Source organism: Aedes albopictus, chromosome 3 (assembly GCF_035046485.1).
Source record: "Aedes albopictus strain Foshan chromosome 3, AalbF5, whole genome shotgun sequence".
Classification (NCBI taxonomy): domain Eukaryota; kingdom Metazoa; phylum Arthropoda; class Insecta; order Diptera; family Culicidae; genus Aedes; species Aedes albopictus.
In genome coordinates this window covers 389,695,756-389,723,676 of record NC_085138.1, presented here as the reverse complement: position 1 = coordinate 389,723,676, position 27,921 = coordinate 389,695,756, and the positions used below count along the sequence as shown (strand labels likewise).

Below are 27,921 nucleotides of genomic sequence, written 5' to 3'. Positions count from 1 at the left end.
CGGCGCAGCAACGCTTTTGTAGCGTTCTGCAGCATAAACAAACTGGCCGGCTGTCAACTCCATCCCCCGCAGGGTGCCGCACTCCCCGCATCCACTTACTGCTTATGACGGATTTCGCGCCAACTCGAACAAATGTTGGCAGCACCCTCTCAGATTACAACGAAACTTTCTTGGTGTGTAGACCTTGCCCAGATAAGCCACTTTGCATACTCATTTTTCTAATTTTTTTTCTCGACTGACTTTTGAAAAGGGCTAAACTTTTTTATGGATTTTTTAAAAATGTTTTTAATCAAAAAATGACTACTCCTACAAAAAAGTGTTGTATGGGTGATTATCACAAAATAAGTCAAATTTTAAGAAAAAATAAGTCAAATTTACTGAAAAAAATCCAAAATGAGCCCTACACTGAAAAAAAATCATTTCTAAAAATTCAAAGTTGATTTAAAAAAAAACACCATTTTTGATTTTGATGAAATTTTGTCTCAAGACAGGTAATTATGTTCCCTACCAACCGTCTATACATCACAAGATGGGCACTTTTAAGGAAAAAAAGTTTTTCTAACAAAAACTTTTTCTTGTTCGAATGATTTTTTTTTCAGTGTATTTTGTTATCAACAATAAAACCAGTGAAGGCCATAACAATCCCAGAATCCAATAAAACTCAATTTTCTAGGAGATTTTGTGTTATTTATTCAATCATTTGGAAGGGTTTTCCTATACATAAAAAACTTCAAAATATTACAAATGTATTTTCTTAGGAAATGTAATGTTTGATCGCAATATGTATTGAAGTGCACTTTTAAATATACAATTATTTATAATTATGAATTTTTCAAATATATATATATGTGTCTTAGAGCCAATTTCAAACATGTTATTTTCTATTTTTTTCCGATCATACTAAATATTTTTGGTTCATCTTCTGAATTAGAATACCTGTTTGCCTTTACTTTGTCGCCAGGAATAGGCAAAAAACTATGGAATTTCTGAGTGCCTGGTATTGTTTTGGCGTTATTATATATTTCTTCGAGATCTTCTGACATTTTAATGTACTGTTCAGTGGATACGTAACAGAAATTTAATTTAGTTATATTTTTATCTGTCTGTACAACTGCCCAGTTATATAACTCTCGTGGAGTTGTTATGGTATTTCCATAATCTCGAGCAAGACTTGTTCTCTTTGCCATTCGCTTGAGAGTGCCACCAATAGCATCACATGGACCTTTACCGTGGGACGTTGCAAAAAAAATGCCATTCTGCTCTTAATGCATGCTTTGACTGGAATCTACATAGACTAGCAAAGTTCTTCTTATTTTTGTATTGTGATGCTGCCCCATCAGACATAAAATAAATTTTAGAAAAGTTCGTTAATTGTTTCATAAAATCTATCATTTTTGAGATAAACAACTGGACCGCAACTGTATCGTGAGCCATTACTTCCGATATGATAATGAAGCTAACATTTACAAGTTTATTATCTTTCATATAGTAAATTTCAAATGGGTGTATTGTTGCTTGCGAGTTGTTCCAATGATATCCTTGAGCAGCGTTTTGAATTATGAATGAATAGTTTTCAGAGAAATCACAAATCGCAAGAATTTCATCATCCTTTAATGTATCTTTTTTATTTCTGAGAAATGATGATTGTTGTTTATGAATAAAGCCGTGTGTTATAAGTTTGTCAATTTTATCAACAAGATACGGAACAAATTCATCAACAGGTTTAATAATCGTTTCTAAATTACAGCGATCAGTATTCAACCACTGCTGAAATATAATCTCTTCTTTGTCATTTGATTCTAATATCAATGTAAGTTCCTCTTCAATGTGTTCATTACAAGCACACTTTTCACAAGCACGGAAAAAGCAATTATCTGTTCTGGTGGAAATATCGCAAAGCATTTTTTGTATTATTTCATCTTGTGACACAATTCTTATACTGTTGAACATTAAATTTACATTTTCATGAATAGTACATATGCATACATTATGTATACCAGTAGAATCAAGTAAAATACAAAGCTTTGGTCGCAACTGTGTAAATACTGTGAAACCAATATTCACAGTTTTGTACATATCTACAAAAATCATATAAGCCTCTTTGAGCGACATCATCAAAAGTCGTTTTTGAACTTGTTGTTTTTTTCCACTTCGAACCTCAGAAACAAAATCATTTGTTCCTGGCATTGGCCTGCTGATATCATTATCATCAAAAAATTTTCTTACTATTTGTTTTGTATCGTCATCAATACCATGCCCCCTTCTTTTTTCGGTGGTACAAAGAATACCCTGTTCATAAACAAGATCCTTCACCTGCCTCGCCATATACATTGGTGCGTTAAACTCTCTTGTGATTTTATTTACCGACCAAGACTTAGGAAGTACAGATAGTATTTTAATCTGTTCGCTTCTGTCAGTTGTAGGGTGATTGAACTTATCCTTTAACTGCATAATTATCTCGTCATACGCCTCCACTTTGCCAACATCCGTTGAATCTATTCCGAAGATATTTTTTCGAACTGCTTTCGTAATCTGCAATGATTTGTTTATGCGATATTCCATACTTCTCATGTTTCTAGATGAGATTGGCGATAAACTCAATGTTTCAGCAATGGTATTAAACTTCTCAATATTATGGGGACCCTGTAGTTGATCTGTTGACGGAATTGACTCCAATGATGGAATAGATGGTACCATATCTGTAAGATAAAAGTTAAGGTTAACAATATAATAATGAATGCAGTGGAAAGTTAATGATAGTTATTTATGCAACGAGTTGCAAAAATGATTTTTTTTTCGCACAAGTAGTACATTTATCCAACGAGGCTTGCCGGGTTGGATAAATACGAAGAATACTGAAAAATGTAGTTTTGCAACGAGCTGCAAAATGAGTTATATAAAAGAAGCTAACACGTTGAAGGCTTACTTACCCAGCTCATGTTCGATTTGTTGACCACTCGTTCACGGTTCTGGTTCTGGAACATCATGATGTTGCTGCCCACTAAATGATGGTTGCATAGTTTCGTCGTTTCCATCCGATCGGCGTTTTTTCGTATTCGGGCTTCTGTTGTGACTTATCAATCCACGACATGACTCACAAATACTCATCGATTCGTCGATTTCATGTGTATATCCCATGGAATGAATTTTATCTATCAATCTTAATGACATGCCCCGTAGATTATGACGGTTGCACTTTGGATTGTTTATTTTTGCACTGCACTTGAATTTGTTGAATTTTGATTTATACGATTGATCCATTACTTTTCAGAACTGCCTTTAATAACCAAAGAGAAGTAACACGTTGAATGATACCGATTCATTTTCTTGTTTTGTTCATATTTGCTTTAGGTACAACTCTTGATTTGTTTTTTTTTTCGATTAGGTAGTTCGAATCTAATAAATAGCCTTACCTAATATTAGGTAAGAACATGGGGTAGAAACGTTTGGGTAGAAATTACAGCAGCACGTATGAAATGCGTGTTCTAATTGTATATTGTTTCGTACTTCTAGAGTGCTGCTGCGTGAATATGGGTGCATTGCATTGTCGCATATGACACAATAAGTTTCATTGCATTTTCAGATTACTAGATAACCTTCACTGGTTTAGTTTGTTTTTAAAAAAAGACACTGAAAAAATAATAATTTGGACATGAAAAAGTTTTTGTTAGAAAAACTTTTTTTCCTTAAAAGTGCCCATCTTGTGATGTATGGACGGTTGGTAGGGAACATAATTACCTGTCTTGTGACAAAATTTCATTGAAATCAAAAATGGTGTTTTTTTTTTAAATCAACTTTGAATTTTTAGAAATGATTTTTTTCAGTGTAGGGCTCATTTTGGATTTTTTTCAGTATTTTTTTCTTAAAATTTGACTTATTTTGTGATAATCACCCATACAACACCTTTTTGTAGGAGTAGTCATTTTTTGATTAAAACATTTTTAAAAAATCCATAAAAAAGTTTAGCCCTTTTCAAAAGTCAGTCCAGATAAATTTTGAAGAAACTAAGTATGCAAAGTGGCTTATCTAGTCTTGGTGTACATACCCAGAAAGTTTCATTGTAATCTGAGAGGGTGCTGCCAACTCCGAATACAATTTGGGGCGAAATTCGTCTTATACGCTAACACCTTCCTTATAAACATCTTGATCTTCATAATGTGAGTGTTTTCGTCTATTCTTCATTACACAAACAAAGCTAGTCATGATAATGTTTGACAATTTACAGGTCATTTTGACAGACCACATACGTGCATGAAAAAGACGGATCATATATTCTACTTTATCGATCTTGGTGCCGTCCTTTTCATGCTCAAGTTACATCTGTCAAAATGGCCTGAGAATTGTCAGTCATTTTGAGGTTAGGTTCGTTGGTGTAAAAAAGAATTCCACACTTACCATCCGACTAAAAGGAGCTGCACAGACTGAACACAATACTTACACAGACAACGGACAACACACAAAACACAACCTGTGGCCCGGTGATGAACTTTTTGTTTGACGAAAAGTTTCCACCGACTGGATCGAGAATCGAACCCACACTCCGAGGCTTACGATACGCCTAGACGACTGCCGCCGCTGACCGAACGACCACGAAGTCCAATACACAGCTCAGGGATGATTTTAAAAAGGTTCCGAGGGGAGATGGTTTCAAAGAGGTTTAATGAAATTTCATGACATGGACGTTTCAAGAGTTTCCACATGCATGATGGCTTGGAAGGTCCCAGGGAGGGGGGTTTTGGTAGGATTCTAAGATGTTTCAATGGACTTCAGAGGTTTTGAAGAAGTTTCAGAGGGTTTTCATTGCTTCCAGTGTGGTTTCATGGGGGTTTCAAAGGATTTCAGAGATGTTGCATGAGATTGCAGGGCAATGTTTCATAAGGTTTGGGTCTGTCCGTAAACTACGTAGACTCTGGTGAGAGAAGGGAGCCGCATGGGTTTTGGCCAGGTCTACGGTGCAACATACTCCAGAGTGGTATGTTGCATGTTCCTCGTTGGGGGAGAGCGAATGAACCCCGAACAGTAAGGTACAAAAAAATCCGAATGAGGAAGGGCGGAACGACAAAAACGAACGATGATGATTTTTTCGGGTAGAGGAGTGTGTTTTAATCCTAGCGAGTCTTTAATATACGGGATTGAAACTCGTGAGTGCTTTTTGAGTATGAGTGGACATGAGAAACACAATAAGCAATTATACGTGTTGAATTAACTCGATTATGTTGGGAGGTTATGGCGTTCAGTCTTTGGAGGAATAACTCAAAAACGGATTCTTAAGCTTTTCATTGCGCCTTCTTCTAGGAATTCATTTAAACGGAGCATAGTAATTACCACAAGAAGGCGCAATATAGCGACCGCAACGTCGGATGGAAGCTTAAGAATCCGTTTTTTGAGTTTTCCTTCTAAAGACTGAACACCATAACCTCACAACAAGGTGGCTTGTTCAAGAGAGTTTCAAGGATTTTCCAGTGGATTCAAGGGGGCATTTAAGGAGTCTTAGGTACGTTTCAGAAATATCCAGTGAAGTCTAGAGGGGCCTCGCGGGCGTTTCTGGAGGTTTCATGGGATTTCCAGAGGTGTTGTATGTGGTTCGAGAGGTCTCAGGGACGAATAATAAGGTGTAAGGGACGTTTTATACTACCGAATAATTGCGGTGGCCGTAACGTCGATGCCGAGATGTAATAACGTCATGAATACCCTAATTATTTAGCCAACATCTTACTCGTAACTACTGCTAGATTATGCAGTACACTGCAGTATGCAGCATAGTTGTCCCATGTTCCAAAACAGCAAACTGAGAAAAACACGTTTTAAACCTTGTTTCCTTCCCTACAAGTGTAATGAAAAAAAAACAGAGGCGTTTCTAGGCATTTTAGGTCAGGGCCGTATCAGAGGGTTTCAAAAACACCTTTGAATCAAAGAGTATTTCAGGGGCGTTAGAAAAGATATGTAATGGGTTTTCTAAAAATCTTCTGAAACTGACCGCATGTAACGCAACTGAGACGGTCCGAAACACCCTAAAAGTCCTCCGTAACGCCTTTGAACCCCGCCAAAAATACTCTGAAACTTCCTGAAATGCCTCTAAAATCCCCCTTGGACCCCCTCGGACCCCATGTAACGCACCTGGGTGGCTCCGAAACGCCCTCAGATCCGCGAAAATCTCCCTGAGATCTCCTGGTACCCCGCTGAAACCCCTTGGGACCCCCTGAAACTACAACACCCCTGTAACCTTCCTCCGTTCTCCCCTATAAACACCCCCTGGCCGCCGTTGCATTCGTTCCCGTCATTATTAAATACCCTTATGCACAGTATTGGTTCTGAGTAGCTTTCCCTCTTTTTATGCAGCGCATAAAAAAGGTGCATAAACTAACAGTGCATAAAAACAACATGTATAAAAAGGGTTTTAGTGTATCAGGAATTCCGAAGAATGATAAGGATCCCATCAGAGAGTCTCGGACAACTTCTTATTTGCATGAACTGAACATGGGATAGCTTTTGAGAAAAAAAAACACGAACATGCGAAAACTTATTTATGCTGCAAAGTCGAACATGGGACAAATTGGCTTGATGTTGCTTTCATAGAGTTTCTGAACAAAGTCTATTAAGCGACAGTGGTTTCTGAAAGTATACGCAAAAATGGATCATTTGGTGGAAAAAAGACTAAATCGTTAAAAAGTAACATGGTACAACTACGCCGCACACGACTGTATACTGCAATGAAGGGTAGGTGAACTTTTTATTATCCATTCGATCAACGTAACCCCATTCTACGGTACCGCCGACGTTCGTTGCCCAGAACCCAGCTCCAGTAGATCGCCCAACCCAGTCAGTGGGTCCGGAAGCAGTCAGCGTGTGTCCGCCCGCTGTGTCCGTTGATGGTCAGTTTACAGTTTCCTGTGCCCGGTGTCCCTCTGCTGATGCAGTGTGCAAGTCCCTTTTAAGCAACAAACGACCGAGAGTAGCAGTAGATGAGTGTTTTGTTGTTTTATGGTGCTGCCCACCAGCCGGCCACCACCGCACCGCACAGTAGTGTTGGTCCCCGTTCAGCAGATTTTCCGTAGGAGGCGCGGAGGTCATACGAAAGACCCTGTCCCCTAGGGACGGTTGGACAAGTGGCCGGTTCCAGTTCACCAAGGAAAGCTTTTCTCTTCATCGTTTTACTGCCGTGGCTTGGATTCGGTGGGCGAGAGGGGGAAGTTATAATGAATGTGCGAATGCGAAAGCCAGGGTGTCCCATCGGTGAATGAGCGAGCGTATGTGTTTGCGAGCGAAAGTGTGAGAGAGAGTGTGTTCTACAAGAAACTTAATTAAAAATAAATAAATGATCCAGAGATTGACACCCGCTGTTACACGTTTAATTAAGTTTTCAATTAGTTTCATAATGGCCTGTGGGATTTTATGTACTGGAGGGTGTTTCAAAGCGCCGCCGCCGGCCACAGGGAAATCTGATTGACTTGCGGATTCAGAACGTGCACTTGCTAATGGGAAAACAATCGAATCGTTACTTAATCTGGGACTCTCGGAATGGGAAAAGTTTTAATGTGTTCACGGTCGATAATGGCCAGTTCGTGACAATTGACCTTTTAATGGTGGCTAAAAGTTACCTCTTCTAATCGAAATCCGTTTAAAGGCACTTCTGTTTTCGTTCATGGAAATCAGGATTTTATCAATACAAGCTTACAAATTTAGAGAAGAGAAAATCTAGTTTTGTGTTATTTTTCTTTATTTTCCATTTTGATTTTGAGATGCACTGTATGTATCACTACTGACATGGATACCAAGGACCAAGTCAGCTCACGAAATGCTGATGCGTGCGAAAACATCCAAAAAGTCAAAGTAATTCCACACGAAACAAAAAGTCATCATGGGACGTTCATCGACTTGTGAGATTTACTTTCCATCCCTCCTTCCTTTGTCTTTCTTAAAAAAAAGCTCTTCTTGATCTGCTTATCCGTCCAATATTTTTTTTCAGCGTTTGGTTCTGCTATACAGCTTTTAGAGATTATTTGCTTGCCTTTCTCCATGAAAGTATCGTCGCCGTCGCCATCGTCGTCATCCTGGAGACGCACAACATCGCACGGAAAAAGCTTCAAAGTGAAATTATGTCCGGAAGCAAGACGATATGATGACATGACGGATGGATGGGCCGCCAGGCCGAACGGATGAATGAATGAATGAGAATGGGAAGCCGACGGAAAAAGCTGAGTATCATGTACTTGAGTGGCATGTTTTTGCGTCGAGATGACTTTTTGCTATGGTTGCAGTATGGAAATTAGCTTTGCTCGATATTGATGCCGAACACCAGCAGTAGCCACTGTATGCTTCTGTTTGTGGGAGAATACCGGAGGTTTGTGAATTGAGTGAATGGAAATACGATTGGAAGCGAAGCTGAGATTCTTCAAGATGTATGTACGACGACGGGCTGTAATTCAAATTGGGTTTTTACTGGGATGTTTTGGTAATTTCTGATTTCAATTTCAAAATTGATGATTGAGGTCTTTCCGATCTTCTGGTTCGACTGCATTCAAATGGTAACGATTCAACAAAGTTCCAAACCCTCCGTAGGCAATCATAATAAACTAACAAAGTTACTATACATGAAAGTACTTCAGCAGCACGTGTACACCACACGTACCCAACTCACGGTATGTACAGCTATCGATCTGACTTGCGGTGGATATTAAACTCTTTGACTAACCGCTAATCTGTTTGTTCGCAATAAAATTAGGATCAGCAGCTAAGCCAACATCTCAAACACCGCACACCGCACGCCCAGAGCATCGCTATCAGCTGGGCATTGTACCGTGTACCTAGTAGTAGGAACGAGCGAACATCATCGTTCACACTCAGAGCCGGACCATCGAGCCAACCGCCAGCCACCCCGCAGCACACAGTGAGCAAATACAGCTCGAACAGATTAAACCGAGAAACATCATATAAACTCATCGAATGAACGGGCGAGCGGCTCATTTGATAAGACTGCTTCCGTGGCCACCCATTAGAGGGATGAGCAACGGTCGCTCGACCACCATCAGCCTCATAGCCTTCGGCTTCGTTCGCCCTTCAAGGCGGAGCGCCCCGTGCGGAGTTTTGCGGTTTTCTAAATGCTAATAGCTGGATAATGGATTAGAGAATCTGAACGATTATGATGCTGCCCTGCAACGCCAGTCATCCAGGACCAACCAAGAGCAGAGTGTAAGTAGTGTGCGAAAATACCACCAGCCGAAGATGATGGACCGGACGTGATGTGAATTTGGGGGGTTTTGGTCAAGGAGCGAGCTTTGTGGCGTTAAAGCTGATTTGAGATGATGGTATTAGAAGTGCTTGATGGTTGAAGATGAACGAAACAGGATGGAAATGTGCGAAACAGCGTTAGCCTATGGTGGTAGGAGGCAGTGTGTAAGAGAAATTGAAAGCTTTAGTTCATTTTTTTTATTGCGACAGGGATTAGGTGATGTTTACATCCCGTTAGTAGCAAGCAAACATCAATTATTATCGTTTTTAGGATGAACACGCTGGATTTACAAAAGCGTAAACAAATAGTTTGCAACAAATTTGCTTAAAACCTATGCTTCGAGCTACTGGAACCATGTTGTTGAGCTGTTCCCTAAGACAGAATTTCTTTCGTAGGCTCTCTGGCAGATTGTTGTAGATCAGTAAAACCACTTTTCTCATTTTCTTGATGTAACATTGCTACTTGGACAAAGCCTGCACCTAAGTGTTTCGTCTAACGCGATAAGAATAGAAGCCCCTTGAAAGATGGTAGCAATACTTTAATAAACACCAGAACGTAGGCTCGACGGATAAAGACATCGGTCAGTACAGCAAAGGATGGGATTAACCCAACTTCCGTGCTGAGGCAAGTTACGGATACCATTCACCACCACCAATATGGGCACAGAAAAATTAGGCATTTGTCTGCGCCGGTTAAGTGACAAGACGTATTGTATAATCTGCTTGTGCTTCCGCCATTGCATTGCATAATCTGCTGAGATCCGTGAAGCTCTTGAAATCCCAAATCTCGGATACTTTTTCAAAACGACGTATAATACACGCAAATCCTATGTTGATACGTCGTTTTGAATAAGTATCCGAGAAATGTCATTTAGAGACACTATAGGGATATTCCAGATCAGTCAAACAATCTCGGAATTCAGAACTCCAAGTCAACACTCGTGACAGTAGACATATCTGCTATACTGAATACTTACTACTTACTTTTAGTCCTGGGCACCCACGGTGGTGCAGAGGGCCGAATTGAAAGATTTTCATCCTGGGCGATTGCCAGTCATCGCCTTGACCTCTGGCCTGCTCAAATTTCTGTCGACTTGCTTGATTTCGATGTTGAGGCTGCACTGCCATGAGCCTCTGGGTCTACCTTTGCTGCGATGTCCTGCTGGGTTCCAATCTAACGCTTGCATATTTCGTTTCCGCCCCTGCGCAGAGTGTGGTCGACCCCACCTCCACTTTCGCTCCCGAATTTCCGTCGCTATCGGCTTTTGATGACATCGACGATGAAGCTCCACGTTGGAGATCCAATTGTGAATGGTGGCGAATTATATACCGCAGGCATCTATTGATGAAGACCTGCAGCCGTTGAGTGTTCTCCACTGATACACACCAGGTTTCACTGGCTTATAGCAGCACAGATTTCACGTTCGAGTTAAATGTTCGGATTTTGGTGCGTCGACTGATCTGGTTGTTTTTCCATACATTTCTTAAACTCGCAAAAGCAGCCCTCGCCTTCTTGATCCGTGCACCTATGTCGATCTTGGTGCCACCATCGGCCGCCATTTGGCTACCAAGATATTGGAAGCTTTCAACATTTTCCACTGATTGCCCAGGTACCGTAAGGCTGGAAGGGTTGACCATGTTTACATCCAACGATTTAGTCTTGTTGACGTTGATGGTTTAGACCTGCCACCGAGCAGCGCTTGGCAAGATAATCGAGCTTGCTCTGCATACCAGAGCGCCGTTGAGCTAGGAGAGCAACGTCATCAGCCAGTTCGAAGCCGTTTAGGTGCTCCATGGTAATGGGCTTCCAAAGCAATCCACGATTTGGTTCACGGTCAATCGCACCTACCATGATAGGATACATCCTTGCCTCACTTTGTTGCATCGTTTTCCAACAATTTTCACACTCACCATGTACACCCTAGTTGGCACCGGAAAGTGCCAACAAACCCATTTCAGCAGATACCTAGAAGCAGTATCATATTTATCTCCTATCATCTAACTCGGTTAAATAGCCGAGAGGTAAGAGATATGCCTCACAATCAACGGATCAGTGTACGAATCCATGCCAATATTTTACTTATATATGATTCATCTGTCGATCCAGTTCTAGCGATTGCTAGACCCACTTTCAAGCTGCGGCGGCTAATTTGCTGCGTGGGAAGGATGTAATCTCTACATCACTTTTGTGATGCGACTGATGTGCAGCGAAAATGATGTGATATCACAAGAATTTTTTTGCTGTGTAGTAACGTTACACATCCAAATAGGATCAATGAACCTCCTAACTTAACTGTCATAACTGATAGTTTTGTGATAATTTAGGTCATCAAATCTTTCATGGACTGCACAACTTTATATCAACACTTGAAAAGCTAGTCTGTTACACTGAATAATGATTTATAATGAACCATATTTAATAATATTCTTCAAAGAATAGTAGGCATTGTTCTGTTTCCTTTGAAACATTTGAGGTTGTTCAAACTTTAATGAAACTTATTCGTTGTAGTCATTATTTGTGCTATAAAAAGTTACGTAACCTATTCTAACCCACCCAGGTCTGTGAACTTCTATGAAACTCAAAGCTATTCCAAAATACTTTTGTAATATTTCAGGATTACTAAACTTCCCTACATCTAAGATCTAAGGCGAAGGTATGACGAAGCCACATCTCGAGCACAAATTTGAAGGAAAATGTGGGATGCGACCAAGGATAAGGACTGTAGCCACGATCACGAGTATTGTGGTTAAATATTGTTGATTAAGTTTTATTATAAATGTTATAGGCGTTAAATAAATAAAAAAAGATACAATCATTAAGGTTGGTAGTGTTGTGCAAATCAGAACATCAAAAAAAAAAAAATATTACGGCTGTAGACTCCATAATATATTGCAGGACAGTGTGTACGATTCTGAATATCCCGAACCTATGTCATAGTCTCTGAATGTACTCTGTGAGCTCCAATAGGTGCAATAGACTATACAACATAACTCTTTTTGGTCAAATCAGAAACTTCAGTTGCTGTAGACGCTAGATTTTAAACATGATAACAGTTTGGAGCTGATCTGATGATGTCCATTGAAAATTCAGAAGACTTACTGATCATAATAGATTACATATTGAAGCTTTGAATAATGCAAAAAAAAATACAACTACACCCGCATACTTTAGGATGTCAAGAACGGTTTGGATAACCTAGGATATCCCAACATATTCTGTAATTATGTTATTCTGTAGTTCTGTAGTTCTGTAGTTCTGTAGTTCTGTGGTTCTGTAGTTCTGTAGTTCTGTAGTTCTGTAGTTCTGTAGTTCTGTAGTTCTGTAGTTCTGTAGTTCTGTAGTTCTGTAGTTCTGTAGTTCTGTAGTTCTGTAGTTCTGTAGTTCTGTAGTTCTGTAGTTCTGTAGTTCTGTAGTTCTGTAGTTCTGTAGTTCTGTAGTTCTGTAGTTCTGTAGTTCTGTAGTTCTGTAGTTCTGTAGTTCTGTAGTTCTGTAGTTCTGTAGTTCTGTAGTTCTGTAGTTCTGTAGTTCTGTAGTTCTGTAGTTCTGTAGTTCTGTAGTTCTGTAGTTCTGTAGTTCTGTAGTTCTGTAGTTCTGTAGTTCTGTAGTTCTGTAGTTCTGTAGTTCTGTAGTTCTGTAGTTCTGTAGTTCTGTAGTTCTGTAGTTCTGTAGTTCTGTAGTTCTGTAGTTCTGTAGTTCTGTAGTTCTGTAGTTCTGTAGTTCTGTAGTTCTGTAGTTCTGTAGTTCTGTAGTTCTGTAGTTCTGTAGTTCTGTAGTTCTGTAGTTCTGTAGTTCTGTAGTTCTGTAGTTCTGTAGTTCTGTAGTTCTGTAGTTCTGTAGTTCTGTAGTTCTGTAGTTCTGTAGTTCTGTAGTTCTGTAGTTCTGTAGTTCTGTAGTTCTGTAGTTCTGTTATTCTGTTATTCTGTTATTCTGTTATTCTGTTTTTCTGTTATTCTGTTATTCTGTTATTCTGCTATTCTGTTATTCTGTTATTCTGTTATTCTGTTATTCTTGTTATTCTGTTATTCTGTTATTCTGTTATTCTGTTATTCTGTTCTTCTGTTATTCTGTCATTCTGTTATTCTGTTATCCTGTTATCCTGTTATTCTGTTATCCTGTTATTCTGTTATTCTGTTATCCTGTTATTCTGTTATTCTGTCATTCTGTCATTCTGTCATTCTGTCATTCTGTCATTCTGTCATTCTGTCATTCTGTCATTCTGTCATTCTGTCATTCTGTCATTCTGTCATGCTGTCATTCTGTCATTCTGTCATTCTGTCATTCTGTCATTCTGTCATTCTGTCATTCTGTCATTCTGTCATTCTGTCATTCTGTCATTCTGTCATTCTGTCATTCTGTCATTCTGTCATTCTGTCATTCTGTCATTCTGTCATTCTGTCATTCTGTCATTCTGTCATTCTGTCATTCTGTCATTCTGTCATTCTGTCATTCTGTCATTCTGTCATTCTGTCATTCTGTCATTCTGTCATTCTGTCATTCTGTCATTCTGTCATTCTGTCATTCTGTCATTCTGTCATTCTGTCATTCTGTCATTCTGTCATTCTGTCATTCTGTCATTCTGTCATTCTGTCATTCTGTCATTCTGTCATTCTGTCATTCTGTCATTCTGTCATTCTGTCATTCTGTCATTCTGTCATTCTGTCATTCTGTCATTCTGTCATTCTGTCATTCTGTCATTCTGTCATTCTGTCATTCTGTCATTCTGTCATTCTGTCATTCTGTCATTCTGTCATTCTGTCATTCTGTCATTCTGTCATTCTGTCATTCTGTCATTCTGTCATTCTGTCATTCTGTCATTCTGTCATTCTGTCATTCTGTCATTCTGTCATTCTGTCATTCTGTCATTCTGTCATTCTGTCATTCTGTCATTCTGTCATTCTGTCATTCTGTCATTCTGTCATTCTATCATTCTGTCATTCTGTCATTCTGTCATTCTCTCATTCTGTCATTCTGTCATTCTGTCATTCTGTCATTCTGTCATTCGGTCATTCTATCATTCTGTCATTCTGTCATTCTGTCATTCTGTCATTCTGTCATTCTGTCATTCTGTCATTCTGTTATTCTGTTATTCTGTTATTCTGTTATTCTGTTATTCTGTTATTCTGTTATTCTGTTATTCTGTTATTCTGTTATTCTGTTATTCTGTTATTCTGTTATTCTGTTATTCTGTTATTCTGTTATTTTGTTATTCTGTTATTCTGTTATTCTGTTATTCTGTTATTCTGTTATTCTGTTATTCTGTTATTCTGTTATTCTGTTATTCTGTTATTCTGTTATTCTGTTTATTATTTAGCAACAAGCATCCAATGAATACAAAAGCAGACTTCTTTAATGTACTGTAAACTGGCTGGTGATTTTCCTCTTCTTTTTTTTTGGCGTAGCGTTTCAACTGGAACAAAGTGTACTTCTATGTTTGAGGTTCTATGAACACTTCTACAGTTATCAACTGAGAGCTTCCTCTGCCAATAACTATTTTTTTAAGTGTATATCGTGTGGCACGCAAGAAGACACTCTATGTTCTAGACAATCATTGAAATTTTTATTACGAAAAATTCCTGAACTGACCTGCAATCGAACCCGTCACTCTCAGCTTGATCATGCTGAATATCCGAGCCATTATAGCTGTGGCTATATGGGCCTTGTCTCGAAAATTTGTATAATACAGATCAGTCTTTTTATATGGCTTTTCTGATGTATTTCCACATGAAAATCTAGGTTTTGCCGCAAGATACAACCTTCATGTTTGACTCAATATAGAAATTGCTTATCGAAGATAGCTCAGAAGCAATACAAGCTAGTCCAACAAAATAGAAACCCAACGTTGCTTCACTATCCCAATCATCATTTCTAAATGAATAAACCCAGAGCACACTAACCTACGTCAGAAAAAAAATCCACCATCCGAAGAAAGTGATTCCCCACATTTTACGACCAAACCTTTAGCTTACTTTAACCCCAAAGCTGAGCCGTGTACTTGTTTGTTGTTATCGCACCATTATGTCGGGAATAAGGAGAAATTTTAGCACTTTTTATATCATCGCACGGTGCACGTCGTCGTCGTCGTCGAGGCTCTTGGCTTCACCTCGTCTGACGAGGTCCACAGCCAGCTTTACGATTCGTTCAATGTAAACCCTGACCTCCGCCACCACCACCAGTGTTGGGAATACTCACTTGCGAAAAGTTATACTCACTTGCTTCTATCTCAGTCCAGAAGCATGCTATCCAAAAATGATGTTTGAAGGGCTTTTAGATTGTAGTTTAATCTAAAAGTTTGCCGAATAAAGTAAAGGTCGCAGACGCATACCAAAACCGTGAGAGAGCTGTGAGTACAAGGGGAGTATAAATTACACGAATTTTACTCACCTCGTACTCACAGCTCTCTCACAACTTTGGTATGCGTCTGCGACCTTTACTTTATTCGGCAAACTTTTAGATTAAACTATAATCTAAAAGACCTTCAAACATCATTTTTTGATAGCATGCTTCAGGACTGAGATAGAAGCAAGTGAGTATCACTCTTGCAAGTGAGTATTCGCAACACTGACCACCACTATGAAGAAACTGTACCATTTGGCAAACATCCCCTCCAGGACGACTAAAGTCCATCGTCTCCTTTTGTTGATCCAGTCAGTGTAACCAAACCAACTAAGCGTCGTCGTCATCGACGACCATCGCCGTCGTGGTTGTTGCCGACGTAGTTGAGTTGTAAAATTTATATGTTTATTCTGTGTCATAAAATGAAAAGTTTCGATCTGTTCGTGTGTTCGTACACCGCCGACCGACACAACACAAAACACCGGCCATTGTGTCCGCCGATTAGGGTTAGGCGACGACCGTGATGACGACGATGGGGCGTGCCCTTGGCGTAGCTAGGGGGCGGGCCAGCATCTTGAGAGTATTTCACAGTGGTAAACTTTGGACAACTGTAACTATAACTAGAACGAATAGAAATAAATGACGATACAATCGCTCGCCCCTACAGTATGCGATGGGCGAGTGCTTACTAGTTTTTCAAATTTCATATTTATTATCATAACCAATCAAAAGCGATAGATATTACATCACAAAACCCTCAGATAGTTTCTTTCAATGAAAAATCAACGTCCTCTGGAAAAAAAACCCTAGCTACCCCAATGTCTCTGGCAGTAGCACTTCAGAAAAGGGCCTTGATTGGGGAAGAAGTTGTCACGAAGAGATTTGCTTGGCTGTCGTCGACAGCGGACGGCGTGTTGTTGGACGTCGTCGTCGTTGTGGCGTCGACGACGGCACCGGTGTCGACGACGAGCTAAAGCTTTTTGGCATGACCTTTGTTGCGGTGTAATTTAGGATATGGCTTTTGCAAGGGGTAACAATTTTCGGCTGCTCGTTGCTCAAAAAGCGGTAATAAAGAAGGGTTATTGATGTTGCCACGGTTCGATTGAACGGAGTTTCCACGTGCACTAGCCCATTTAAGTCTAAACTAGTAGACTAGGCGTGATTTACTCTTGGTGATATTTCGAATTACTCGCAATTACCGTTGCAATTGCTCTAGTAAAACTCATACGAGCGAATATTTCAATCCCCATCACGACTCTCGAACATAAAACCCCTAACGAAATCCATCAAACTTACCACTTCCGGGGACGTAGATGTTGAGCGTGAGACAGTCCTCACTCTGGTTGGCAAGCAGCGGCTGCAGTCGTTTCAGGTGCTGGTAGCGTCCCTTTGGCATCGAGAGCAGGGCTACCGTGCGGTTGCTAATGTCCGGGAAGCTCTGTGAACGAAAGAAGCAAACGATGGCAGAACAAACATTAGGAAATCATCATCTCTATCGGGGTGTGCCATTACGGCACGGCGCCCATCATTATAAAAAAAATGGTGGAATCAATTTTCCACCGCGTCATCCATATTGAAGTGTAATAAAAACGATTGATTGGATGGCTTTTGTGGGACCACAAAGAAAACAAAAGACTCTTTAACGACCAAAGTTGCTGATCATTTATGGGTGATGCAAAAACGGTCGGATACCAGCAAAAGAAACACACCCCGCGAGGGACCGTCCATTGATTACGAAAATGAGTTTATAATGCTCAGTTATCTATCCTTTGTCAAGAGTTCATGCGTTATTAGTGATGGCATTTTCTACACGGCAATTGACAACCGGTTATCCTTTTTCTTTTCAATTTAAAGGTAACTCTTATTTAATTTATGGACGATCCCTAACCATAATTGAAAAGTATAAGAATCTGCAAAACTTGATGTCATCATTTGGAGATGAAAACAACAAAGCATTCTTCAATTTATGTCAACATGATATTAGCGAATTGATATCCAAACCAATGGATTCAAAATTCAAAATATCAAAGAATAAGGAAGCCTCATACAGGGGATAGACAAAATGATCGGGACAGACAACATTTTTACTTTTCAAAAAATGTTCAACTAGTTGTAACTTTTTGAAAAGTGCATCGAATATTCTCAAATTTTTACTGTACGTTCACCAACCAGTTGTGTATCAGTGGTCCAAATTTGGAAAAGGTCAGCCCATTTTCCACGGAGTTATAAAGATTCTTGAGAAAGGTAAAATTATCCGATATCCAACTTTGAGCTGCTACATCTCCGGATTCAATGAACCGATTGCAATGAAATTTTGACCATTCATGACTTATCTAATGATCTCTGAAAAACATTTAACTTAACTTGAAATTTTCAACCAGAGAAAAAGTTATAGAAATTTTATTTTTTTTTTCACGAGTTTTTAGCAAATTGGTCTATTTTTAGTATGTGTTCCATTACTTATTCAATTTATTGGTGGCTATGTTGTTACTTTCTTTCAAAACACATTTATGTATGAGTCAATTAGAGGGAAATTAAATGAACTATAATTTGCATCTTGAATTTTGAAACGATGTTGATGTTTTGGATATTTTGTTGTTTTATTAGAAAAATAATCTAATCGTTATAATTTTCTTCTGTGTTAAAAATTTTAAGTTGCTGCAACGCTTTTTCATAGCTCCTTATACAAGTCATAAATGGTCAAAATTTCATTGCATTCGGTTCATTGAATTCGGAGATATAACAGCTCAAAGTTGGATATCGGATAATTCTACCTTTTCCAAGAATCTTTATAATTACCTGGAAAATGACCCGATCTTTCCCAAATTTGGACTACTGATACACAACTAGTTGATGAACTTACAGTAAAAATTTGAGAACATTTGATGCACTTTTCGAAAAGTTACAGCTAGTTGAACATTTTTTGAAAAGTGAAAATTTTGCCTGTCCCGATCATTTTGTCTATCCTGTAGTAACTTATATTTATTTGTTTCCAAGGCATTCCCTTTTTATTTTATTTTATTTTATCTTCAAAGAAACCTTTACTGAACCGTCCTGGAATGTATCTGAAAACCCCTTAAAGCCTTTGAATATTCAGTTCCATAAAAATCCCCGAAACCCCACTAATATCTTACTGAAACTCTTCCCAAGCCCCTCTTATACCACTCTCCTCCGCCAAACTACCTATGATAACCGTATGGTACACCGGATGCATTCGTGAAATCATCTGAAAATCTCTAAACAGTTCCAAATCTTTTAGAAACTCACACCCCCACTGGAATTCTTTCTGAAATTTCCCTGAAGCACTCCTGAACTCGTCTTAAAAATCCATGCAAACTCGTCCGAAACCACCCTAAAATGCGCTCTAACCCATGAAACATCTCCAAAACTATTATACCCTCCTTAAACACGTGCTAATCACACTCCAACCACACCCACCCTACGTGCATGCTTCCTGACAACCTCCTGAAACTCGCTAAAAACCCGTCTGAAACCTGATTGAAACCATCCTAATCCTTCTGAAGAGACTACAGACCCCGCTTAAGTCCCACAGAACCTCCGTGGAACCTACTTGGTACACCTTAATGAACTTCTTAAAACACTTGGAAACGCCTAGCAATTGACCAAACAAAATTCATGGTTCTAGGCATTTAATGTACATTTACTTGTATTGTAACACTTTGATATCGGCTTAAATATTGGAATTTTGAAAAATATCTTATAGAAAATATTCCTTCAGGAGTCCCTCAGATATTTATCGTGATGTTTTCCGAGAATACCTCTGCGAGTTCCTGGGGAATGCTTCAGGACTTCCCATGAAATTCTGCAGGAAATTGCCCACAGCAGTTTCTCAAAAATTGCATCAGAAGCTATGCTGGAATTCCTTCAGGAGTTCCTCAGGAATTACCTTAAGAATCTTTCGAAAAATCATGCAGGAGTTCCTCGGAAATTTCTCCGAATATTCCCCGAGGATTCCACGGGAGTCCCCCAAGGATTTCTCCAGGAGTTCCCTGAAAACTCCCCAAGGAAGTTTTCCCAAGAGTTCACCCAGATATTTCTCCAGGGATTCCTCCAGGATTTTTTCCAGGGATTCCTAGAGGAATTTCCTAAGAGTTTCTCCAGGGATTTCTCCAGCGGTTTGTCTAGAAGTTCTTCCAGGGATTCCTTGAGGGATTTCTTCAAGGATTCCTTCAGGAATACCCCCAGGGATTCCTGCATGGATTCCTCCATGGATTCATCCAGGAATTCATTCAGGAATTTCTCCAGAGCTCCTTCACAAATTCTTCCAAGATTTCCTCCAGCAACTAATCCAGGGATTTCTTCAGGATTCCATGGATTCTTCCAAAAATTTCTCCAGGGATTCCTCCAAAGTTTCCGCCAGAAATTCCCCCAGAAATTTCTCCGGAAATTCCTTCAGGAAGTCCTATAGGAACTCCTTCAAGAATTCCTCAAGGAATTTCTCCTAGAATTCATCCAGGAATTCCTCTAAGACATCTACCTAGAATTCTTCCAAGAACCCCTCCAGGAATTTCAAAAACTCTTACTGGACCTTCCCCATCAATTTCACCAGAGAACCCTCTAAGATTTCTGCCAATAATCCCTTCAGGAATTTCGTCAGAAATTCCTCCAGTAATTTCACCAGAAATTCTTCCAGGGATTTTTCAAGAAATTCCTTCAAACATTTATACAAAAATCCTCCAGAAATTCCTTTATGAATACCTCCTAGATTCTTCAGGAAACCTTCAGAAATTCCTCAAGTATATACTCCCGGGACAACTCCAGGGATTTCACCGAGAATTCCTTCAAGGATTTCTACAGGAACTACTCCGAGACTTCTTCCAAGAATTCCTCCAATATTTCTCAAGGAAATACTCTAAGAATTTCTCCAAAACTTTCTCCAAGAATTCCTCCAGGAATATCTCCAGATATTCCTAGAAGAGTCCTTCCAGGATTTTTTCCAGAAATTCTTTCAAGAAGTCCAACAGGAACTCTAATAAGAATTTCTCCAAGACTTGCTCCAATATTGTTGTTAGAATTCCTCCAAGAATCCGTCCAGGAATTTGGCCAGGGATTCTTTTATAAATTTTTCTATGAATACCTCCAGGGATTTTCAATAAATACCTTCAGAAATTCCTCCAGAAATGCCTACAAGAATACCCCCAGGAATTCCTCCAAGAATTCCTTCAGGAATTTCTCCAAGACATCCACCAACAATCCCTTCTAGAATTCTTTTCCATGAATTCCTTAATGAGTTTCTCCAGGAATTCCTTGAAGATTTTTTTCAGGAATTCCTCCAAGAGTTCCTACAAGAATGCTTCCAGGATTTTTTTTCAAATTATTTCAGTGGTTTCCTAAAGAATTCACTCAGGATTTTTTTTTTTTGTTACTGAAGGATTGTTTAAATAAATTTATTTTTTAGTGACTTTGGCATACTATTCCATTTAAATATTATTCTAGAACTTTTTCTTAGAATTCTGCAGAAGTACATCCAGGAGTTTTTTCAATAATTCATTCAGAAAATCCTCCGGGCAACCCTCGGAAATTTTCCGAAGGATTTCTGAAAGAATTTTCCCAATTTATTTTTGCACCTTTTTTTAAAGGAATCCTGTAGAAATACCTCTATAGATTTCTCTAAGAGCCTAGGATTCTCGGTCTCTATAACAACGGCTGTCTTACTAACCAGCCAGCGCCGTTATTGACATTACTTGTGAGTTCTCGAATTGTGCACATTGAGAATTCATTGCATTGGTTCCTTGTGCAATTTCGATTGCTCTGGTCAATCACGGAGTAGCAACTACGAATTGTGCGGTCATCCATGCTCATGCTCATATCATTGATTCAGACGAAGCCTCAATGATCAATTGAGCAAAAAGAAGAAATGTAAAAGTGTCATAGAACAGTTTCCAGATCATGTGCCAATTGAGACTTCTTTGAAGCTGAGAAGAACAATACGTTGAGAAATGGTACAAAGAACTCATCAAGCACTGCTGTGCCAAACAGTTGCATTACCTCTCTCAGGTGTCACTTTATGATTAATGACCCATTCAACACAATGAAATCTAGCTATGCTCTGCTGGAGGGGAGCCTGTCAAACTATCTCCTATCCAACGTGAATGTGTCCAAATCAGGCAGCTTGTTCGCAATACTCGTCCATCTAAGCACTTGTATTGGGTGCTCCTATAGTCAAAACATGCAACCAGGTAGGAGGCAAGATTCGCCAGCTGCAGATGGACCATTTGCAATTTAAAGATAATGATGAGATTCATAGCCAGTCGCAGACAGATTCTGCTCCCTGGAAACCGATACTGATGAGAAAGCCGACGATGATGATCATCATCATTTATCGGGCTGCACGTCGTCGTCGTCGTCTGCGGCTTGGCCGCTTGATTTGCGATGCATTTCACCATCGTTCATGATCTTCTCCGTACAACATTCAAACTGTCCGTAGACCGGAGAAAAGCATCGAAAAACATGCAAAATCCATCTGGTGCTTTCTGAATTATTGAGCATCCATCCAGGCGAAGCAAACTGGTGTGTGGTACAGCCACTCGACAGACCAGACGCCGTAGACAGGACTCACTCATCTTTTCTAATTTGATTGGAGTTTAATTCCGGAGAAAAGCGATGCCGCTGGTGGCAGCGGTATCGTTCTCATCTTTCAACCCCCGGACGATGAAAAGCCTCGTCGTCGTCATCGTCTACGGCGGCGGCGGTGAAAAGTATGTATATCCGGTTTTTTTTTCTCATCTATCTGATGCAACACATTCCGGACATGTTTGGAAATCGAGACGGAATGTTTGAAGTAATTGAATTTCATAGTTTGGTAGATAGGCTTCGAATCGGAGCTTTCTTGGTGGAATTCTAACTAGCGCTATTCATTGAAATTGTATGATGATGTAACCGTTTACTGACATTTTATTTTGCTGATATGGTTCAGTGAATTGCAAGGAAGTTTTAAATTTTTCAAGCACGAAAACGCTAATAAGCTACCATTCTCAGGTAAGCCTCTGCCCACAAGCCCACGGGAAACGAGAAGGTGGGAGGCGTAATTCCAACGTGATAGTTATTACGGACCCGTACAATGATGATCATCATTTATAAGTCATTAGTCATCAGTCATCAGTCATCAGTCATCAGTCATCAGTCATTAGTCATTTTTGTACCGTTCGGATCTCTTGCGAATACTAGTTTTGCCAGGCCAAAATATAAACGACTCATAAAAAAGTGATCATTTTCCATGGGAGTAGCCAGAGGGGGGCACGGGGGGTAGAATGGCTTAATATTGTGATGTTTATTCATAAAACACAAAAACAAATTTTCCAGATATGTCGGAACTGGTTCCGATAGGGAAAAAAGAAGGATCATATGCCTCTATAGAGTGCAGTTATGCTAGAGTGCTAGTGCAACACGAATTTTCACTAGTATTTAATTCTAACAAACGTCATACTAAGAGCAACATATCTTGGATTTCTTTACGAATTCTTTCAAGGACATCTTCAGAAATTCCTTTAGGCATTTATTCAGGAACTCCAGAGTCTCTTTCAGAAATTCCTCAAGGGACTGCACCAGAAGTTTCTTCTTCGTGAATACTTCCATGGACATCTTGCAGGGTTCCTCCAGTGATTGTTCCAGCGCTTTTTTCGAGGATTCCCCCAAGACATTCATTTAGGTCTTTCTGCAAGTGTTCCTTCAGCAATTTCTTCAGGGATTTCTCCATATATTTCTTGAGAACTCCACTAGAGATTGCTCCAATAATTCAATATAGAATAATTCGGAGTATTTCATCAGGAATACCTTCCAGAAACCTTTACAAGAAATTCGACCAGAGAATAGCTAAAAATTAAATCAGCAATTCCCTAAAACATTGTACAAAACATTCTTTTGCGAGTCCATCCAAAGATTCCTACAATAATTCGCCCAAAAAATATTGCAGACATGGATTCCGTAGATGCTATCGACTGTTTTGAAATTCACAGGGGTTTTTTCGGCCTTCAGTTTGTTAAGAGATTGAAACGCCCGACGTTTTGAATCTCCTTTTGAAAATTGAACCTCCACACGAAATATGTTATAAACCCTTGAAAAAGATGGCATAGCCAGTGTTGGGAATACTCACTAGCAAGAATGATACTCACTTGCTTCTATCTCAGCTCAGAAGCATTCTATCAAAAAATGATGTTAGAAGGGCTTTTAGATTGTTGATTAATCTAAAAGTTTGCCGAATAAAGTAAAGGTCGCAGATGCATACTAAAGTTGTGAGAGAGCTGTGAGTACGAGGTGAGTAAAATTCGTGTAATTTATACTCACCTTGTGCTCACAGCTCTCTCATGGCTTTGGTGTGCGTCTGCGACCTTTACTTTATTCGGCAAACTTTTAGATTTAACTATAATATAAACCCCTTTAAACATCATTTTTTGATAGCATGCTTCTGGACTGAGATAGAAGCAAGTGAGTATAACTTTTTGCAAGTGAGTATTCCCAACACTGAGCATAGCCCATTAAAACGCCGGGCGTAGGAAAGAAATTTTCGTTTCAATTGCTGAACAGATTGAAAGCCGAAAAACTCCCTGTGACATGGATTCCTTCATATTTCTTCCAGTTATTTGATAAGAAAGCTTTCCTGGGATTTCCTAAGGAATTCCTTATGGGATTGCTTCCGGGATTCCTCATGGGATTTCTTCAAGAATTCCTCCAGGGATACACCCGGGAATTTCTTCTGTGTTTCTTTCAGAAACAAATCCAGGGATTATTTTGAAAACTCCTCCAAGGATTCCCCCATGAACACTTTTTAAAATCCCTTCAGAAGTTCCTCTTGGAATTCTTTCAGGAACTCCGCCAGGAATTCATCTTGTACTTTCTCCAGGGATTGTTTTAGGGACTCCCTAAGAGCCTCAAGGAATTGCTTCTAGGATTCCTATTCATATTTGATGAGGAACTCCTGCAGGGATTGTTTCAGGATCCCTTGGGGATCCCTCAAGGAGTTTCTCTACAAACTCTTCTTAGAATCTGCAATTTCCTCAGGAATTTTTCCTGAGAATCCTTCAGAAATTTCTCAAGGGATTCCTTCACGGATTTCTTCAGAGATTCCTCCAGCAATTATTCCAGGGATTCCTCTGGGAGTTGCTGCAGAGATTCCCCTAAAAATTCATCCAGGGATTCCTTCAGAAATTCCGCCAGGAATTCTTCCTTCAGAAATTCCGCCAGGAATTCTTCTGAAGATTCTTCCAGGAATATTTCTAGAGATTCCTCCGTTAATTAAAAAAAAAAAAACATTCTTCTAGGATATCCTCCAGGGATTCCTCTTAGAATTTCTGCAGGGCTAAACTAGGGAATTCCTTCTGTGATTTATGGTAAAACCTTTTTTTTAATTCCCTCAAATTCTCCCAGGAACTCTGCCTAGCATTCCTTCAAGAATTCCTCCTTGTATGCTTTACGAAACTCCTCCAGGAAGTTAATTTGATACTTGTTCCAGAAACTGTTCAGGAATTTCCTTAGAATTCCTCTTGAAATTGCGAATTCCTTGAGAGATTCATCCACGAATTTCTTCAGAAATTCCAGGATTTTTTTCCAGGGATTCCTCTGGGAATTCCTGTAGGAATTGCTCTAAAAATTCTCCCAGGAATTTATCTGAAGATTCCTCCAGAAATTTCACCAGAGATTCCTCTGGAGATTCCTTTATGCATTCCTACAAGATTTTCTTTAGACATTTCTCCAAGAAATCCTCCAGAGTTTCATTAATGCATTCCTTCAGGACTTCCTCCAGGCAATCCTCCAGAGATTGCTTCCGGGATTCTTCCAATAATTCCACTTGGAATTCCTACAGAAATTTATTCAGAAATTCTTCAAGGGATTCCTCCAACATTTTTTTTCCTGAAACTCCTACAAAAATTCCTCCAAAGGTTTCTCCAGGAATTACTTCAGAGAATCCTCCAAGAATTCCACCAGGAATTCTCCTAGGTATTTTTCCAGGAAATTTTGCAGAGGTTCCTCGTTAGATTTTAGCAGAGATTTCTCCAGGATTTTTTTTCCAACGATTTCTCTAGGAATTCCACCAGTTATTCCTCCAGGAATGGTTTCAGGGACTCCTCCAAATATTCCTCCAGGAATTCCCCAGGAATTCTTCCAGGAGTTTCTCCTGGAATTGCTTCAGGAATTCATCCTGGAATTCCTCCAGAAATTTATACAGACATTTCTTCAGGAATTCCTCCAGAGGGCCCCTCGAGGAATCCCTCCAGAAATTACTCCAGGAATTTCACCAGGAATTAATCAAGGAATTCCATCATAAATTATGAAAGCAATTCATCCAGGAATTTCTCCAGGAACTCCTTCATGGTTTCCTTCAGAAAAACTTCCAGGATTTTCTCTAGGAATACCTTCTGGTTTTTTTTTTCAGCATTTCTGGAGGGATTCCTCCAGGAATTCCACTTAAAATTCCTCCAGGAACTTCTTTAGGGAGTTTTTCACGAATTTCTCCGGGAATTTCTCAAGGTTTTTTTCAGAAATTTCTCCCACAGTTCCTCTAGTCTAGAGATTCCCACAGAAATTAATGAAGTATTTTGTGCAAGTATTCCTCCAGAGATTCCACCAAGAATTCCTTCAAGGGTTCTTCCAGCAATTCCCAAAGGGACTGTTTATAACCTAGACATCCTTCAGAAATAATGTCAGCAATATCTCCAGGATTTTTTTTCCAGAAAATCTTCTGGGGAGTTTTCAGAAATTTTTCCAGAAAATTCTTCAGGAATATTTCAGGGATTCCTCCACGAATTTTTAAAGGGATTCCTTAAGGAATTCCTTCGAAGATTCCTCCTGGAAGTCCATCTGAAATTCCACTAAGGATCCTTCCAGAAAATTCTTCAGGGACTCCTTAAGTAAAATCCTGGAGGAATTTATTCAGGAATTCCTTCAGAAATTTCTCAACGAATTGCTCCTGAACGTCCTTTTGAAATTATATCGGCAATTCTTCTAGGCATTTCTCCAAGCATTTCTCTAAGAGTTTCTTCTGAGATTCCATCATGAATTGCTTCAGCATTTTCTCAAACATTTTTTTTTAAATAGAAAAATAATAGAAATATAAATCTTACAGAATTCCATTGAAGGTTTTTCATCCAGTATTTTTTTAGCAAGAATTTTCTAGGGAATTCTCTAGGAATTCCATCATGAATTTCTCTGGCAATTCTAACATGGATTCCTCCAGGCATTCCTCCGGGATTTTATTCAGGAATTTCTGCAGGAATTGCTACTGGTTATCCTTCAGAAATAATGACAGTAATCAGGGATTCCTTCAGGCATTTCTCCAGTAATTTCTCCTGAGATTCAATCAGGAATTGCTGCAGGGAGTGCTCCAGGGATTTCTCCACGAATTTTTCCAGGGATTCCTCTAGGAAACCTTCAACGATTCCTCCAGGAAAGGGTTTCTGTAGGGTTTTCTTCAGAAATTCTTCCAGGAAATTCTCCAAGAATACCTTCAAGATTTTCTCAGGGATTCCTCCAGTTATTTCTACAGGAATTCCTCCGGAGATTTTTCCATGGATTTCTCCACAAATTTCTTCAAGAATTCCCCCAGGGACTCCTCCAGGAATTCTTCGAGTATTTCTCCAAGAATTTCTCCAGAAATTCCGCAAGAAATTTCTCCAGGAATTTCTCAATGATTCCCTTGTTAGAAATAGAAAAATAACAGAAATAGAAATCTCCCAGATTTTTTTTTGGAGCTTCCTCTAGAAATTCATCCAGTCATTCTTTCAAGAATATTTCTAGAGATTACCCCAGCAATTCACAAAGGAATACCTCTAGGAATTCCGCCAGGCATTCCACCAGGATTTTACCCAGAAGTTTCTCCAGGAACTTCTCCAGGAATTCATCAAGGAAATACCCCAGGGATGTATTCATGAATTCCTCCAGGAATTTCTCCAAGAATTGCTAGTGGACATCCTTCAGAAATTATGTCAGCAATTTCTCCATGAAATCCTCTAGGCATTTTTTCAAAGATTCTTTCAGAAAATTCTCCTGGAATACTTCCAGGAATTTTTCAGGGATTCCTCCAGGCATTCCTCCCGGAATTCTTCCAGAGATTCCTCCAGGAATTGCTTCAGGGATTCCTAGAGGGATTTCTCCATGAATTTCACCAGGGACATTCCCAAAGATTCCTTCAGGGAATCTCCCAGAAATTCCTCTAAGGGCTTTTCCAGGAAATCCTTCTAGAATTTCTAAAGGGATTTTTTCCGAAATTTCTCCAGCAACTTCCCTCAGAATTCCTCTGGAGATATCTCCAACAATTCCTCCAGGAATTCTTCCATGTCTATTTCCAGGAATTCTTCCAAGAAATTTAGCCAGGATTTCCTGCTGGGTCTCGTCCAAGAATTCCT

General features: G+C 39.5%; 1 protein-coding gene across 1 annotated transcript in view; it reads right to left on the bottom strand.

Moving 5' to 3' along the window:
- LOC109410581 (neuroligin-1) overlaps nt 1–27,921 on the bottom strand; it is a 331,884-nt gene that overhangs the window by 289,771 nt on the left and 14,192 nt on the right. Inside the window, exon 3 of the mRNA XM_062855958.1 lies at nt 16,859–17,000. Coding sequence (XP_062711942.1) covers nt 16,859–17,000 — 142 coding nt within the window. The remainder of the gene's footprint in view (nt 1–16,858; nt 17,001–27,921) is intronic.